Genomic DNA, 19,834 nt, shown 5'->3' on the forward strand with positions numbered 1-19,834 from the left:
ACAAAAATAAAATGTACAATTCCCATTGTAAATTATTAAATTTATCTTCTTGATTATTTGTTTAAACAAATGAAACTGCACATGTAGCTTTTTTGTAAATTACTTGACCAAAAAAGGCCCTTTTATTATATGATAAACATGAATCAATCAAAATAAATATATTGCAAATGGCACCCTATAAACATATTAACATCATTTCTTTGGTTCTCATTGTCATTGTCCCATTGGAATATTTACTTGCTACAGGTTATCAGTAAATGAAATTTGGTTATTCTATCTTGATAACAGTTATACAAATAGAGTGACTTATAAAATATTGAAACATATTCAAATTTCTCTTCTTTAATCATTTTAAAGAAATATCTTTATGATACAGAGTTGTTCAAGGAACAATATTCATGTATAAAAATATTTGGTTTTAATATATTTGTTAACCATAACACTTTAAATATATACAACATATATAGACAATAACGTTAACTAAATGATACAACTAAAACCAATGACATCTAGAGGTCAACATATGATCTTCTTCCTCAAAAGATCAGTGGTAAAAAAAAAAAAATTCAAACATTCAATTGGTCCAGGTCTAGAAGAGCTGTGAATGACTTTCAAATATTTGCCATTATTACCAAAATATCGTATTGTTCTCTTGCCACATAAGAAAATATATATTTGTATGGGGTCCAAGTGAAATAATCTGAAAGATGGAACCCACATGACAGGAGGCATATGTCCGGATATTTTTAAATTATTCAAAGAAAAGAGAGAAAATCTTGATAAAATTTATTGTTTCAAGAAGTCAGAAGACTGAAATTACAGGATTTCTTAGACATGTGAAATAATGGTATTTATCTGACTTGGAAATCACAATCTTCATTTTAACCAATGATATATCAAATATATAATTACTATATAAATGTCATGTGAAACAGATCTCTTAGATCATACAATACTAGTCAATCTCACTTGGTCAACAATCATTTACAATGACAAAAGCTATCAAATTACAATAAATTACAATATCAACAAATTATTCAATTTCATATTTCGCTGATGATTTACAACAGCTGATAGCAGATTTAATGTTCTCTACAGATCCTCCTGCTGTGAAGAAAGCTATAACACCCATGGCTAACATGACAAAATAGGCTGGTAAAATACTGGCCAGATATAGTGGTTCTGGACGATTTACTGTTCTCTGATTGAGTAACGTCTGAAAACCAAAAATATATATATAGCTGATAATTTACATTTCAATTCATGAATGTGTTAATATTAAAACTCATTAAGGATCTTAGAAATATATGATCATGATAAATTAAAAAGAATGTGGTAAATATGGTAATGTCAATGAGACAGCAATAAAAATATGCAAAATAATAAGACATCTAAAGGTCAAAATATGATTAACATCTACTGGTCAAATAATGGTCTTTAACTAAAAACTAAACAATATATCAATCTCTTATATCATTCCAGGTATAGACAAGTTTTCTAACAACAACAAAAAATAATAGATATGACTATAGATGTTATGCCATCATGGTACAACTGAATGGTATATTAGTAAATTGTACTCCATAAGTAACAGCTTTGTCATGTTCATGTAGTATTAAAATCAAACATCCAATTAGACAATTTTTCTTTGACACTATTAACTTTATTAATTATTTCAAACATCCATTTAACAGAATTATGTATCTTGACTAGGATGCTTAAGGTGGTACCCGAAACCTTCACTAAAATTAATTTGGCTTGTTTAATTTTCATAAAATTTTGACAAAGTACTCACTTTGACCCTTTGACAGAAATAGAAAAATTTCAAAAAATTTGAACCAACCGTCTTATCAGAAAAATTACACTGGTTATATAGCAGTTTGACAAACACTAATTTTGATCATTAAGAAGCTTAATATTCCCATATAAACAACACAACGTAATTAAAACGTTTAGCTGATTTTAAAGAGTTATCTCACTGTTGTGATAGGTACCACCTTAACTTAAAACATTCACTCATAAATTTTATCCATAATTTTTTACCACTGGTTCATATCTGCAATTTTCACCCAATGTGCATATGTTTTGAGTAATAAAGTCCAGATGATTTTTTATAAACTTACCAAGCATGAGACCAGCATATGTGTAGCTACAACAAGTGCTACCATGTAATATTTCTTTTTGTCCAAGGCATGGAAAAATATAACTCCCCAAAATATGTGAAGAAATATAAAGCACAGTGTCAGAAAAGCTGAATTAAAAATAAAAAATTAGTTCATACGATTTCGAAAGTAACATTTTTCAAAAAGATGTTATTAACTGAGATAATAAGAACATACGTATCTGACCCAAAATTGTGATTGTATGCACATTTTTTTAATGTTTACTCATATTAGTAAAGCACATCAACATCTTTGTACAAGACATCTTAATGTGAAATATCCTTGCATTTAAAGATGTTTTTCATATATAAATATACACAAAAGATATGAAAACAGAAAAATATCTGTTTTTTTTATCAATTCAAATTTTGAATGGCCTTATCAACCAAATAAACAAGATGATATCAAAATACATAATAACATATATCATAATAGATCCTTTGTGAGTGGACTCACATATTTCGAAATATACCTGACGCAAAAATTGTGTGGGGTATAATCAAACATCTGAAGATATGCAAAATCTTAAATAATTTTCAAGACATCTGATACTGGATATTTATTTATCATTAATTAACAATAAAAGACTTGATAACATAATCCCTTTTCAGACCTTCATCTGCTGAACCTACATATGGTACATTTAAAAGTTGTTTTAAAAAGCTTTCAGTCCTGATTATGCATCAAATAATTGCTGTTAAACATAAAGATGTGATGTAAAAGTAAATGACAATTAAATATACCTGTTGCTACAAAAAAGTACTTAGAGTCTCCATGGATACCAATAGTACCAGGTCCTACCATATCTGCTAATACATTGATTATAGAGAATGCTCCACATATTATTCCATAGCCAAAACCTGAAACTATAAACCAAACAGGAACTAATATCTGTTAATCAATCAAAAGGATGATTCATAAGCAAGAAATAGGATTTTCCATCTATTTCCATTTATGTTTTTGTACTTTATATATATTTTTATTGGATTTTGTTTGAGCGTGAAAGTAATAATATTCCTGCATAAATCCTTTCCCTCTATCATCTGTTTCCCTTTTTTGTGATTTTTTACTATAACTCATGGGATTAAAAAATATGTATCTGTGAGGATAATTGATTTATGGATTTTTAAAAAAAAAAAAAAAATTCTACATGCAAATATTAATTGTACAGAAATTATGTAGTTTGTTGATCACTTAAATTCTGGGTTTCTCTCCATACATGTAAAAGAAATACATAAAAAATTAGTATGCCATGATCAATAATGAATCACAGTATTAGGTTTTTAGGAAGACAACAAATGGAAGTTATTAACGACCTTGGCTGGCTATACAGCCCTCGCATGGTCGGCTCGGTGCCCGAAGGCGATTGGTGAGCGTTTAAATAATTTTGTGCCATCGGTCAGGAACGAGTGGTGGTCGCCATTTTGGAGGTCGCCATCTTGGTTTAGGTGAGTTCTCTTTGGTTTGTTGACTATTTTGATGTTATTTCTTCACAACGGCTGCTTTCAGGGCCAGTTTGGTCAGCTTGGCAGCCCGCTAACCTCAATGATGGAGTACTGGTAGATGAGTCTTGGACGTAGTGCTAAAAATGACAGGAAGCATGATCAGGACCAAAGCCGTGAGGCAGTGAAATGAAGGTCAATCATCTAACACCTAGGATACAGCCCTCGGACGTTAATCGGCACAACACTCCCCCATCTACAATGGGTTTTGGAGTGCATGTTAATGCGGGAATACGCCAACTACTACATTTACTGTACAGCGTTGAATTGGTTTCTGTCATCTAAAGTAGTAAGTCGTTGATCATCTAACTGTAAATCCTCATCGAAGATAGCGGGTAAAGGAGAGCTGGCCCAGCACGTCCCTTCAGCTGTAATGACTGAGACGTGACTGAATGTGGTAATGGGTTGATGTGATTGTAATGGTTTTTTTAGGAAGGTCTGAACATTCATACTCTTATAATTTCCTACCATATGCCATAATATTCTTGTTTGTGATGTCACGAGGGGCAACATGAAGCTCTGGTCCCTCTGTCTGATTAACTTTCTGTAAACCTTCATCAGCTTTCCTAAAATAAACATTTTCTTTATGAATTATTTTACCGAAGTTTGATTGTTAATTACAAAAAAATGTATGTACTGCAAAGATAGGTTGTATTTGTATCTTTACCAAGAGGGGTTTGTTTGGAACTGTACTAATGATTTTACTACATAATTGTATTTAAACTCTGTACTATTGTTTTTGCTGAATAATTATATTTAAGAAATATCTGCTTAATTCTTTTTTAATGTAATTTTACTTTAAAATACCAAAAGCTGCAATCATAATACTGTAATGTTTATGATGAGATGCAAATATGATATTCAAAAGAACAAACTATTTAAATTCTGTCACTTTTTTGTTGATGCACCTATTCTGGTATCATATTTATACACACACCTATTGCTAAAGAAAATGCTGTCTTTTGATAATTGACAATTATATATTGGTGTTTGGTTTAGATTTTAATGTACATGTTGCACTGCAGATTTCTTGTGTATTATTACTATTTGTATATTTTACAAACCAGATGCTCCGCAGGGCGCAGCTTTATACGACCGCAGAGGTTGAACCCTGAACGGTTGGGGCAAGTATGGACACAACATTCAAGCTGGATTCAGCTCTAAATTTGGATTGTGATTAAATAGTTGACACAGCATAGGTTTCTGACACAGAATGAATGTGGTCTAATGAACTTTAAAAAAAATGTTTGCCTTTGAGCAATTCACTATGCTGTTGAATATTAATCCTCTCAAAAAAATGTTTGAAGAAATTTTCTTTTTATTTATGAAATCTGAAATGAAAAAAATTGACCCTCCAATTTTTTTTTCACATCCCCCTTTCCCTTATTTCAAAACTGATCTCAATTCAAATTTCTAATGAAGTTTGCAACAATAACTACTCATTTAAATACATCATAAAATATTAAAATGTAAAAAAAAAGCTTGTTATCACTGAATGGTAAAGATTGTTTTAATCTATCAGTTGGTAGTAAAAGTGAATATACATTGTATATTGTATAAAACAATGATTTAAGTTGATTCAACTACTATTCTGGACAAAGAAAGATAACTCCAATTGAAATCCAATTGGAATTTCTTGCTATTGCACAATATTGTGCAATTAGATATTTCTTGCTATTGTGAAATACTGTGCAATTGAAAATATTTGCTATTGCACAATACTGTGCAATTGAAGATTTCTTGCTATTGCACAATACTGTGCAATTGAAGATTTCTTGCTATTGCTGAATACTGTGCAATTGAAAATTTCTTGCAATTGCACAATACTTAATATAATAATTTTGGATCCTGATTTGGACCAACTTGAAAACTGGGCCCATAATCAAAAATCTAAGTACATGTTTAGATTCAGCAGATCAAAGAGGCCCAAGAATTCAATTTTTGTTAAAATCAAACTTAGTTTAATTTTGGACCCTTTGGACGTTAATGTAAACCAATTTTAAAACGGGACCAAAAATTAAGAATCTACATACACAGTTAGATTTGGCATATCAAAGAACCCTAATTATTCAATTTTTTATGAAATCAAACAAAGTTAATTTTGGACCCCGATTTGGACCAACTTGAAAACTGGGCCAATAATAAAAAATCTAAGTACATTTTTAGATTCAGCATATCAAAGAACTCCAAGGATTCAATTTTTGTTAAAATCAAACTAAGTTTAATTTTGGACCCTTTGGACCTTAATGTAGACCAATTTGAAAACGGGACCAAAAATTAAGAATCTACATACACAGTTAGATTCGGCATATCAAAGAACCCCAATTATTCAATTTTTGATAAAATCAAACAAAGTTTAAATCTTGACCCTTTGGGCCCTTTATTCCTAAACTGTTGGGACCAAAACTCCCAAAATCAATACCAACCTTCCTTTTATGGTCATAAACCTTGTGTTTAAATTTCATAGATTTCTATTTACTTATACTAAAGTTATGGTGCGAAAACCAAGAAAAATGCTTATTTGGGTCCCTTTTTGGCCCCTAATTCCTAAACTGTTGGGACCTAAACTCCCAAAATCAATACCAACCTTCCTTTTGTGGTCATAAACATTGTGTTTAAATTTCATTGATTTCTATTTACTTAAACTAAAGTTATAGTGCGAAAACCAAGAAAATGCTTATTTGGGCCCTTTTTGGCCCCTAATTCCTAAAATGTTGGGACTAAAACTCCCAAAATCAATCCCAACCTTCCTTTTGTGGTCATAAACCTTGTGTTAAAATTTCATAGATTTCTATTCACTTTTACTAAAGTTAGAGTGCGAAAACTAAAAGTATTCAAACGACGACGACGACGACAACGCCAACGTGATAGCAATATACGATGAAAAATTTTTCAAATTTTGCGGTCGTATCAAAATCAAACAGCATAAAGTGTAAAATTACCTCAACAATTTATAGAAGAAAAATCTAAATATTTCCTGGAATACCACAGAGAATACAAGACCAAATGCTAACTCTTCCCTTAATGGTACAACAGCAAACCACAATATTGATGACAGCAATAATGACAGCAACCAGAAAAATCCACTGAAAAAGAAAGACAGAAAATTTTAAACATTAGAAACTTGTGCAAAAATAAAATTCTTAAATGAAGATTTTTTCCATCAGAATACACAATTTATATCAATGAACAGTATTTCATCCTTGTACAGATAAATGCACAGTCAATCATCCACTGTTTCAATAATATAAATTCAATATATGCTTTAAAATGCTTATGTACTCTAATTCTCTCCACACTGTTTATATAAACCAGATCAATTTTAGCATAAGATTAAAAAAAAAAATTCTGTACTTGCACAGTAGTTTTCTTTTCTTATAATCTATAAACAAATTTATCAGCTACCATACCCATCAGAATGACAAGAATGAATAGATGCATATTATTAGTTAAATAGTTCGCTAGTGACCTAATAGGATATATATGAGGTCAGTAAATTCCATATGGAGTGAGAGCGATGCTCGAATCCCCATATGGAATTTACTGACCCCCATATATATCGTATTAGGTCACTAGCACACTATGTAACGAATTTATCTTACCGACTATCTTAACATGATGTGATATTAAGACTAATGGCCTATAAAAGTGATCAAGTCTTCAATACTGTTAGTATTATGAACCAACTTCCATAGGTCAATTTAAAAACAAATGCCAACAATAACAACTTGTTAGCTTTAAATTAGATGTATGGAAATAATTTCAATCGTTCATTATCCATTTAATCGTCTGTTGAAACCTTTAATATTTTTTTTCTCACCGCTGTGTTGTTTGTATAAAGGGACACAACTCCCCACTACTAACATAATATGGAACCTTACTAGCCTAATAAGGAATATACATGGTCTCCACGAGGTTGTTCTTAACCAATCATATTTTTAGAAATATATAGGAGGTAAGATAAATACCAATACCTTTCATGTCTGTAGGTATATGTAAAATACATGTAAAAATCAAAAATTTGAACCTTACCTCGCAATAAGTACAATTATTCTGAGTGGATCATGCATTATTGTGAACACAAATAACCCAAAAGGTGGTCCAAAAGCTATGAAAGTACAACCGAAAAATTCCATCATCGTCATCTTGGAGGGTTTAACTTTTATTTCAGTACCTGTAAAAAAGAGTGTAATGTCATTTTTACTTGACCCATAACTTGTCAAGTCAGATATCAATACAATAAACAGTCATCTACCTTTCAAACTATGTGTCCTAACTAATCGTACTTAATAGCAGGAAAGAACAACATACATAATTTATAAAAGATGACAGAAGCAGCTAAACCTCACTGGTACATACATTTTACCATGGTTACCACTGGTTTCTAAGAAATGGATCTAATACATGCAATAAGAAACCAGTTAAAAATTGTAACAAACTTTCATTCATTGCTGCACAGTAGTCGTAAAATATCTATGACATATGAGCATACTTCTGTTGTTTTGTAAATTTATTTGAACTCTGATTAATTGGCGTATTTTATACCTGTACAGAAAAAATTGATCATGCGACTTTTAAGACAAATGCATGTCTATCATGTCTGTCTTTCTTATCTGTTATTACAGTGTAAATTTTCTTATTAATCATAATAAGAATTTGAATTAAACTGTACATGATAAAGGTCCAATGCTCAAAATAAGATTTGTGATCAGCTGTTATATATGTATACTGCAAGGATGTGTTTTCTTTGTTCAAAAGTACTGAATAAGCAGTGATTCTGGAGGCTGTGTTATACCATGAATGCTGTGTGTTTACAAAAAAATATACATACATGTACATTGTATATGGAAAACTTTGCTTAACTTAGTCAAGCTTCTCTACAGTTACATTAAGTTTTTGTTAAAATTCATTTCACTTACTAATTTACACACAAGAACAGGTAAACCTAAGCTTGCTTCCTATTAATGACTTCTTTGCTTTTTTTGGAATGTTGTTTTTCTGCTAAAATGCACTTTTCTAGACTGTAGTAGTACCAAGTAAGAATTAAACTGAAAAGAAAATACATACGTAAGGAATCAATAAAAAAATGATCATATTTAGTCTAGAAAATGACAAAATTTAGATGAGACAAGAACAAATTACAAAAGTTGTGTTAAATTTTTAAAATAATACCTAAGCATCACAACACAAACAATCGAAAGATAAATAATAAAAAACTTTTGAAAAATTGTATCAACTGATACTACATATCCATTCTGAAGTTATTTTTTAGGTACATGTTTAATGCTTTTGATTCTGGATTTCTTTTTCAAATAATGAAATCTTTGAAACTGGGCACTATTAAGCAACAAATATTCAATCTTTTTTCAAATATCTACCATGTTCCCATTAATATCCAGTTCTTACTCCTAAACATGCTCAACTCCACTGTAAGAAATGCCCAAAAGTGGTTTTAAAATAGCAGAGCAAATTAAGTTTTGGGTTGAACTGGGTTTATTTCATCTACATCATTTTTTTTTATGCATAGTAAAAATAATAAAGTAATTATTATATACTATTTATTTCACTTTCAAATGGACGTCAAATTACGAGAGAGTTCGTGGCCTCGAGACTCAAATATGCAAATATTTATATTTTTTCACCTTCTTTATAGGAGATCGATGTTTAACATTTAGAAGCCAACCACGACTTTTCACCTCCTTTACAGGAGATTGGTATTGAGCAGTTAGCTCGGACCACGAAAACATTCGGAAGCTCTCGGACATTTAGATAACTTGCATCTTAAATGAACGAGGTGTTACATTATGGTCATTTGCACTGTTTTCTCGTGGTCATGTGATAATCTTTGAAAATGAAAGTCAAAATGCAGAAATTGATGGATCTCTGTGAAAACTGTTAAAATATGGAAAAATAAAGGTTGGCAGGTAGGTGAAACTTACATAAATGAAGAGATAAATGAAAAATGAACAGATTGATGCCCGATTTATATAATTCCAAGGCCCTCAATCGGCACCAGAAGCGACAAAGCAGCGCATCTATTTTGGGAGGGCAAATATCCACTTTTGAATATGGGACGAGCTCTGACGTCCCACGGCCCCAGCTTGTCTGGCAAAACAGGGCCCCAAGTCAATCCGGCCCCAAGTCAATCCGGCCTAAGTCGATCCGGCCCACGTCGATCCGTCCCCAAGTCGATCCGGCCCCATGAAAAAATATGAATTAACTATATTGATTTTGGAGGAATTTGTCACAAATTTTAACAGTAGAAATGGAATTTGAAAAAAGAGTCCGATCGATGATGGATGACAACAGGTCAGTGAAGCATTGGAGTACCAGTTAAAGAACTATTTTAAATCGATACGAAAATGAGTGTTATTGTGTCCGTTTGTATCGCAGTTTCTACATTTTTAAATTATGAAGTTATTTTCCATGATAACTTTTACTTTGAATTTCATGGCGATTTTTATTTTATTCAGTTCACACACAGAATAACTAAATAAATATTTACAGTCCAATGTACCTATAAAATTTAACGCATCATAATGACTTATTTAATCCAAGGATTTGTATAGTTACTTATACTATACAAATCCTTGTTTTAATATCGAATCATTATTCTATAAATGGTTTGTTTATTCAACAGTTGTCTGATGATTGTGAACTAAGGTAATGCCACTCGTAATCACTTAATTCAATTCAATGCTGATTAATTAATGTTACGTAATATAATATCAGCACTCTTTTATAGAAACGATTCGGCAAATAAAACAACATTTCCCAATTTGAAAAATTTTAAGAACTTAAAAAGAAAAACAAAGTTAATATGTATCAGCTTGGGGATCGGCTTGTACCGTTCATGTATGTAACTATTTGTTATTACACGTTACACAAGATGAAAGACTTGTTAGGATCACAATTGAAAGAAAATGCTAATTACTGCTGATTAATGTTGATGTCTGAATTCTTTTATATATGTTTTAATATAATTATACCAGAAACATATAATACGTATTATATGTCTCGGATTATACCCAATAATCTTGAAAACTTGGAATAAAGACATAGGGGAAATTCGTCTAAATACGGACGGTGTCTAATTGCAGACGGAATAGGAAGTCCCCGTCTTGTATTTGATTTTATTAATTCATAAATAAATAAAATAAAATTGTAGTGAATGTATTTTCTTTTTTAATTATATGGTTGTTGACTTATGCTGTTTAAAATAACAAAATGAATACATTTAATTGCGTATCATGTGATTTAAAACTGACAGATACCCGGAAGTCTAAGTTTAAAGTTATAAACCCGGGAATTTTTGAAATCTACATAGTTGACAGTCTACACAGTTATTACACTTTTCCACGTAAGTATGGCTATTTATTTAAGATGAAATGAATAATGGTGTACTCAAGTATATTTAGATTTAAAATAATTACTGATTTATATTTTTCTTCACATATTTTCTGTAAAAACGTCATTTATTGGATGTCCGCATTTGCACCACCCTTTTTTGGGGGGTAGTTTAAATGCGGACACTAGAAAAGTAAATACCTCATGGAAGTAGTTTCATATGATATGTATAGATGTCAACTTTATCACATTCTTTACTCATTCAAAAATGTATATATCGTGAAAATAGATACAAACCTTGCACTGTTGATATTTACACTGCACAAATGGGTGGAATCAGAAAAAATGAAGATTTTAACATATTGGGGCATATTGTTTCCCCCATTAAATTTAGGAAAGTAAATTAAATGTCAAACCAACAAGTTCAATACGAGCTAACTTGCAGCCAAATTTCATTTAGATATCTTGTACCAGCCAAAAGTTTTATTAAAAAAACATGTCAAATTTGTCAGGAGTGTGACGCTTTTTGTGTGACGTGATTTTTTTTTAATAATTTACATGTTGAGTAAAAATTATTATGATGAATGCATGTATATGAAGATGGTTTATAATCATTCTTCAATACTAGGTTTTGCAGATTATAGATTGGTGTTATCATTGCACAAATATTATGTAAATAAATATACATTGTGAAAAGGTATGTACCAAAAATTAATATTGGCAAAATTTGATAATTTCTAAATTAAAGTGTTATGGTTGTATTTTAAAGGAGTATTTGTGTGTAAAACTGGTAAGTATTTATTGTATACATGTATAAGCTATCCATAAAAGGCTATACAGACATCCTGAGGTGCATAATTCACATATTGGATTAACTTCTATACAAGCACCCAAAAATGTCAGGAGTGTGACAACTGTCTTTAAACATGTACCAAAGAATACATAGGACATAAATATGTTCTTCTTCTTTATTTTTCAGTAGTGGCTATTCCAAAGAGAAGAAAAAAATTTATTACAACTGTGATATGTTTATATCATAGATGTGGGAGTGCATTATATATGTCAGGAGTGTGACGCTTTTTTTAAGGCATTTTCTGTCAATTCATAATTTCACAAGGACAAGTTCAACAGGTTTCTTTGTGTTAGAAATGTTAAAACAAAGTTATATTCCTATCATTTACCTCTTAAATGTGTTATTTATCATGATTGTTTTGACACAATAAGTTTTAATTAGTCATTTTTCTATTTTTTGTGCACAGTAATGCAAATTTATCAAAGGAAATAAGTGTGTACAACTATAAAATCATATAGGAAAGTGAGGAAATGAATTTTGTACAAAATAGAACAATCATTTTGAATTTAAATGGTATATTTAAAGATGTTTCAAGGATTAACCATTCAGATGTAATTCGTCACACTCCTGACATGAATTTAACAATTTAAGAAAAATATGAAAATTAGCTTTATTTTTAGGACAGATAGTTGAAAGACAGCTAGTAATTTAGAAACTTTTGGTAAATCTTCCATTCCTTAAAACATCCACTAGACTTGCTGACATAAGCCAGGCAAAATTATCTGGAAGAAATGATTCAAAGAAAGAGACTTGGAAAGAGAAAACCCGCAAATATTGGCTGAATATAAAATTAAAAAATTATCAGAGGAAGTTGGACAATCTTAAACAAAATAAAAAACTACAAAACCATGCTAACAAAAAAAGGCTTAAAGAAAGAAGAACTTTGAATTCCAAATTTGATAAACAATATAAAGAAAAACAAAGGCAGTAGCAGAAAAACAGTAGAAAAAAAGGAAGAAAGATAAAAAAGAAGTTGGGTTGAATAAGGACTAAGAATCGAACAAAAACAGCTCAAAAATTCAAATGAGAACAGATCTGTAACTGTGTCAGATTCCAGATCTACAGTGAGAAAACCTGCACAACACACAAGAAAACAACTGCCACAAAACCCAAATGCTTGGACGAGTTCTTTGAAACACATCATAAAAAATGCTACACCCAGAAGGGCCTTCTAGAAGGGATCATTTATAAGCATTTTTGTTTTGTGGCAATTGTTTTCTTGTTTGTTGTGCAGGTTTTCTCACTGTAGATCTGGAATCTGACACAGTCACAGATCTGTTCTCATTTTAATTTTTGAGCTGTTTTTGTTCGATTCTAAGTCCGTATTCAACCCAACTTCTTTTTTATCTTTCTTTCTTTTTTTCTACTGTTTCTCTGCCACTGCCTTTGTTTTTCTTTATATTGTTTATAAAATTTGGAATTTGAAGTTCTTCTTTCTTTAAGCTTTTTTTTGTTAGCTTGGTTTTATAGGTTTTTATTTTAAGATGGTCCAACTTCCGCTGATCAATTTTTAATTTCAGATTCAGCCAGTATTTGCTAGTTCTCTCATTCGAAGTCTCTTTCTTTGAATCATTTCTTCTAGAAAATTTTGCCCTGCTTATTTCAGCAAATCTGGTAGATGTTTTAAGGAATGGAAGGTTTACCAAAAGTTTCTTCATTTTACTAGCTGTCTTTCAATTATCTGTCCTAAAAATAAAGCTAATTTTCATATTTTTCTTAAATTGTTAAATTCATGTCAGGAGTGTGACGAATTACATCTGAATGGTTAATCCTTGAAACATCTTTAAATATACCATTTTAAATCAAAATAATTGTTCTATTTTGTACAAAATTCATTTCCTCACTTTCCTATATGATATTATAGTTGTACACACTTATTTCCTTTGATAAATTTGCATTACTCAGTGCACAAAAAATAGAAAAATGACTAATTAAAACTGATTGTGCCAAAACAATCATGATAAATAACACATTTAAGAGGTAAATGATATGAATATTACTTGGTTTTAACATTTCTTACACAAAGAAACTTGTGGAACTTGTTCTTGTGAAATTATGAATTGACAGAAAATGCCTTAAAAAAGCGTCACACTCCTGACATATATAATGCACTCCCACATCTATGATATAAACATATCACAGTGGTAATGATTTTTTTTCTTCTCTTTGGAATAGCCACTTCTGAAAAATAAAAAAGATAAAACATTTAAGTCCTTTGTATTCTTTGGTAGATGTTTAAAGACAGTTGTCACACTCCTGACATTTTGGGTTGCCTCTCTTTGTGTTTTTTTTAAATGGTCCTAAAAAGAAAGTCCTGTTCTATGGGTAAAGATATCAGAAATTGAAATCAATGATATAGCAATGTGTTTAGTGATTTTTTGTGAAAGTTTAAAGCATTTTTCAATCTTTATAAAATATGTCAGGAGTGTGACAAAATACTGAAAATAGAAGGCTTTTTCTACATACAATTACATTAAAACGGTACAATGAAATGACATTTTGTTTTTTGCAAATGATCACAAAATCTCAGGGCTTTCAAAGTTTACTATTGTAACTGAAATATATTAAGATTCTTTTTATTGGCAAAAACTTCAATCACTAGTTACTATTATTTTTTTCAAATTAAGCTATTCAATTTGATTGTTATTATATGATTTAGCAGAAAAGATGGAAATTTTGGTTTTAAAATTTTCCTTTTTATATTGACTTTCATTTGGAAAAGGTCTGAGCAGTGTTTTCTTGACTGTTTTATTACCAAACTTGTTTTTAAGTAGTATGGTTTCTGTTAAATATTTTTGAGATGTATGCTATTAAAATTTAAGATTATTCAATGTGTCTGTTTCGTTCGGCCTGAAACTTTGGAATTATAAAATTTAAAGTATTGGTAATAGGGCAAGACAAAAAGAAATACAAAATATTAAGTTTGAAATTGGACCCCCCATGTCACACTTTTGCTTCATTTTTTCTGATTCCACCCAATTATGAAATAAAATTTTCAAGTCAAATACGGAACAGGCTATCAAAAAAGTAATACAAATCCGTACAAATAAGAATGATGGTGATGATGTCACACTATCCATATACACAATTCGAACCGTGGTGGTTGAATAAGATTGAAATACATTTTTTTTAAATGTACATTCAATTTGTTGATTTTTTTCTTTCCAGAATGTCTACATGCTCAGAATTGTTCAAACGAGAAATAGGGATAAAATCCAATTTGTCGACATTAATAGCCCGTAACAAATTGAAAGAATGTGTTAAAAATGAATGTTTGTTTGACACTGACCAGTCATTCTTACTATGCTTTAAACTGTTCGATTTATCGAGAAATAAATACATCGCAAAGCTTTTAATTGATATAATAGAAGAAGATAAAACCAATGATATCGGAAGTATTGTATTTGTGGCAAGAACCCTGGTACGAAGAGGCACATGTTTAATCTCGCAAGCAGAAACAGACGAGTTGCAATGTTATGCAGAGACTCTTTTGAAAGATTTATTTTAAAATTACACTTACTAAATGCTTCACTTAATTTATATGCAAGAAAATAAAGTGGCTTTCTATTATCTTTTGTTTTTGTTCTTTTTTTTCAGAATGTTAAGGGTGAAAAAAACTAAGTCAAAAGAATTGAAATATGATATAACAGCTTTAGAAAATGCTATTAGGAGTGTAAAATCGGGGGAAATGTCTGTAAGAAAAGCGGCACAGCATTTTAATGTTCCTAAATCTACAGTCGGGGATCGAGTAACTGGGAAGAGGGATTTGGAAGTCGGCAGAGGACGGAAACCAGCACTGCCTCTAGAGTTAGAGAAGTCAATTGTCCAGTCAGTTAAGAGAGCTTCCCAGTTGGGCGTTGGACTTTCACGTAAACAACTTCTTACAAGAACTGGAGCACTGGTAAAAAAATTAAAAATAAAAACACCGTTCAAGAACTCAACGCCCGGTAAAGACTGGTGGCAAAGCCTTAAAGAAAGACACCCAGATTTAACAATTAGGAAACCAGAAAAAACAGGTGCCCTACGGTGCCGAATGATGAACCGGCAAAAAGTTGAGGCCTACTTCCAAGACTTAGGATTAATCCTAACACAGAAAAATCTGTTAGAGAAACCAAAAATGATATGGAATATGGACGAATGCGGAAAATCTTTTGAACACAACCCTGTGAAAGTAGTGGCAGAAAAGGGTGCAAAAAATGTACCAGGACGCACAAGTGCTATCAGCACACATGTGACGATAGTTGCTTGTGTCAATGCTATGGGGGACAAGATGAGTCCTTTGTCGGTTGTAAAAGGTAAAACAGAAAGATCAATATTTGGTTTCAATACACAAGAGGCTCCATCTGGGACCATGTGGGATTACCAGGAAAGTGGGTGGATGGATGATAGGATAGGAGAAAGGTGGTTTAAGGAAATATTTTTGAAACAATGTGGTAATGATCGGCCACAGATTCTAATTTTGGATGGGCACTCCTCACATGAATCATTGGCACTAATACAAGAGGGAATCAAAGAAGATGTAGTTGTTTTGTCACTGCCGCCGCACACTACACACTATTTACAACCACTCGACAGAACTGTATTTGGTCCTTTTAGCAAACAGTATGACAGAGCGTGCTCGGAATTTCTACAACAAAATATACTGCACAAAGTGGATAAGTGGACTTTCCCAACTTTGTTCCATACAGCATGGAATTCTGCATTAACAAATGAAAACATCAAAAGCGGATTCCGAGCTTGCGGAATTTACCCCTTCAATCCGCTAGCAATTCCAGAGTGTGCTTACCTACCAAGTGAGCCTTCACAATATACTGAACAAAGCAACTCGGTCATGAAATCGACTGAAGCTGAATTGCCGAGTACCTCTGCCTCTGCCTTGGGGACGTCAACGGAAATTGAAGCTATAGAGACAATGGTTCCATCTGGTGATGGACTGGTTTCAAATGTCAACCATAGCCAGATATTACCACTAATTGCCGATATTACTGATAGTCTACAACAGCCTGAAATAGATGACCCGCAACATCTACTAGAGTTAATATTACAAAACAAAATTGAGGTAGTGGCTACTGCAAATGAGGAGGGAGTTGCAGCAGTCTCTGATATGTGGAATGCAGAGGTGACCTCTTTATTTCTACCGTTCAGCAATGTAAGTGAGAATAAAAAACCAACTGAAGTCAAAAAGACAAAGACTGCGTCACACCAATCTCATCGTTTGTTGACAAGTGAGGAGGTTGTACAAGAAAAACTGTTGCTTGCCAAAAAAAAAGAAGAAAAAGAAAACAAAAAACTTGAAAACAAACTAAAAAAAGCTGAAAGAGAAATGAAGAAAGTAGAACAAGTATTAAAAAAGAGCAATCAATGTAAAATTAGTAAATGCAAAAAACCCAAGTTGGAATAATTAATATTTGCAACTTACCTGATCAACAAACATTGGACAAAAAAGTTAATAAATGAATTTTAATCCTATACAATATTCTGAAAATGAATATTGTTATTTAAAGTCAATGTTGTTTTATTTTCTTCAAAATTTGGCTGTTTCTGATCGTCTTGTTTTTGTTGTAAAATTACTGGTTTCATAGGTGTAAATTTCATTTGGCTGGTACCTTTACAGGTACAGTGATGAATTATTTCATCCATGTAAAGATTTAAAGTTATACTTGTACAAGTAAGGTTTTGATGATTTCAAATTAACGGCTTTTGTGTATTTAGTTAGACAAGATAGTAGCCTGCATATACCGAAATAAGTCATCCTAGGAGGAGCTTTATAGTATATGATCTGTAATATTACATATTTTATTCCTGTTTTCGTTTTTGGATCAATATATCATGATAACCTTTTAGTTCATGCAGAAATACCGACAGTTAGTGCGCTAATACAGTGGAATAAATTAGAAAAACAAATTGGATACCGATATTTGTCCAGACAAACTGACAATTTTCAGTTAAAATTCTTTTCTTAAAGATATGACTCTTTTCAAGGTCAAAATATTTTTTTGGGTCTAAAAACTGTCCAACATCATAATTCGAAAGAGACACGGAATAATATACTACCGGTAAAGGGAATTAAGGCCAAACTATAAGTCGGAAAAAAACAATGCCATTACAAAAAAAAATACCGAAAAACAAACTAGGACAAGCAAGTTAGAACTCTTCAGAACAGCTTAAAAAAAACCAAGAAACTGAACAGAAACGATGGGCTTCGATATGTAACATTTATTCTGCTCCACAGGTGACATCCGTCGTGCTGTTTTATGTGTATATGAAGATGTGGTATGAGTGGTACATTCCAAGTAACCCTTTATAAAAGTAAACAATTATAGGTCAAGGTACGGCCTTCAACAGAGAGCCTTTTCTCACACCGAACAATAAACTATAAAGGACACATAAAATACAAGTGTAAAACCATTCAAATGGGAATATATACATTCAGATAAGTTATATAAAGTGATTAGGTAATTGATATCACACATGAGATGATTCTTAATTGACCGTCGTATCTAACCAAAACGCAATACCACAAGGACGATTTTTTTAGCCATTTGTATTCCTACAATAGATCAAACTTCCCTATTCAAAAGTATTAACGGTAAAAAAAAAATAAGGGGGTTGCAACCAAACGACTCCTCCACTAGATCCTCCACTGCACCTCGTGTTCGAGGAACGTGTTTATCAGTACTTTTGAATATGTTGATATTACAATTTTGTCCTTGGAAACCGTTTTCATACGTTTTCTCATATCAAAATTGCGTTAGGGCAGTCCCCAAAAAATACAAAAAATACAAAAATAATGAGATCTTTAGTTTATTATTTTATCTAAACTGCAATCGCCATGATTGAATCATGATGAATTGCTGAAATGTGACATGTGATACAGTAAGTAACAATTATTGCAAGTCACAATTTGCATTAAACTAAAGAATTAGTCATATTTCAGTGTTTATAACAGATGTCCGCATTTGACAGACATGCTGTCCGCATTTATACACCTACTGTCCGCATCAACACTACTCCACATGTTTGCGTTTCCTCACAATTATATACCAACCAATGAAATTAAACGAGCTTTAAATAGCGGGAAATCATCCATTTGCAACCCCTCTAGACTATAGATGCACTTGTACCATCTACATGTCCGCAATTAGCGTAATGGAACTCTCGGTTCTGGGGAATACAGAAACTGTCCGCAATTAGGCGATTTTCCCCTAATCAACCTAGTTGTTTTATACTCATCTAGAAGGAAAATATTTTTCAAAGGCCTTTTTTAATATGTTTACCGTACACCATGTACACCTTTAACATTATAATAAAAATAATAAACATTTATGAATTACAATTAATATATATTTATTTTAAATCCTTAGAAATATTTTTTTTTATTGGGGCCGGATCGACCCGAAAGCGCAAAACAGCCGTTGGACGTCAGAGTAATCTCGGACTAAGGCTACAGTTGAATGGAGAACCAAGTAAAAGCAATAACTTAAGGATTTCATATCATTTACATATATATATTCATAATGATTTTCTATATAGCTGGAGGACAAACAAAAGTGACCATCTAATCTAAAAAAAATTACTGAAAACCAAATAAAAAGAAGCGAAAATTATATGGATGTATGAAACTGTTGTGCGAATTTATTCCCCTTTCACAGTAACTACTGTATTTTTTAAAGCTTAATTTAACAACATAAATTTGGAAGTTGAGATAAAAAGATGTTTTTCCTTACATTTGAGTCTTTCAATGAGTTTGACCGGGAACAAATAAATTCTCATTTATTTATTTTTTATTCTTCCTACTTCCGGTTTCAACCGTGAGTTACGCCACAAGAAAGTTACACATGTAAATGTTAAAAAATAATGTTTTTCTATCAAATAGTTTACTAACTATACTTGTATAAAGTCTTTCTTACTGTTTGTAATGTAAATAAATATTCTTTTGTAATTCTATTATCACCGGTCAAATCGTCAGT

At 31.5% G+C, this 19,834-nt stretch overlaps 1 protein-coding gene across 2 annotated transcripts; it reads right to left on the reverse strand.

Annotated features, from left to right (window-relative positions):
- Positions 1–771: 771 nt before the first annotated feature.
- LOC143082626 (gamma-secretase subunit Aph-1-like) lies at positions 772–19,684 on the reverse strand. 2 transcript variants are annotated; one of them, XM_076258409.1, is made up of 8 exons: positions 19,592–19,684; positions 8,584–8,712; positions 7,697–7,838; positions 6,607–6,750; positions 4,133–4,230; positions 2,906–3,028; positions 2,124–2,251; positions 772–1,216 (listed from the first exon to the last, which is right to left on the reverse strand). In XM_076258409.1, the coding sequence occupies exons 3-8, from the start codon at positions 7,807–7,809 to the stop codon at positions 1,034–1,036; spliced, it is 789 nt and encodes a 262-aa protein (XP_076114524.1). In that variant the 5' UTR covers positions 7,810–7,838; positions 8,584–8,712; positions 19,592–19,684; the 3' UTR covers positions 772–1,033. The 2 variants fall into 2 exon arrangements, with proteins under 2 accessions (XP_076114524.1, XP_076114523.1); XM_076258408.1 differs by lacking the exon at positions 8,584–8,712 and having other exon boundaries at positions 19,592–19,652.
- Positions 19,685–19,834: the final 150 nt, after the last annotated feature.

Source organism: Mytilus galloprovincialis, chromosome 7, assembly GCF_965363235.1.
Source record: "Mytilus galloprovincialis chromosome 7, xbMytGall1.hap1.1, whole genome shotgun sequence".
Lineage (NCBI taxonomy): Eukaryota > Metazoa > Mollusca > Bivalvia > Mytilida > Mytilidae > Mytilus > Mytilus galloprovincialis.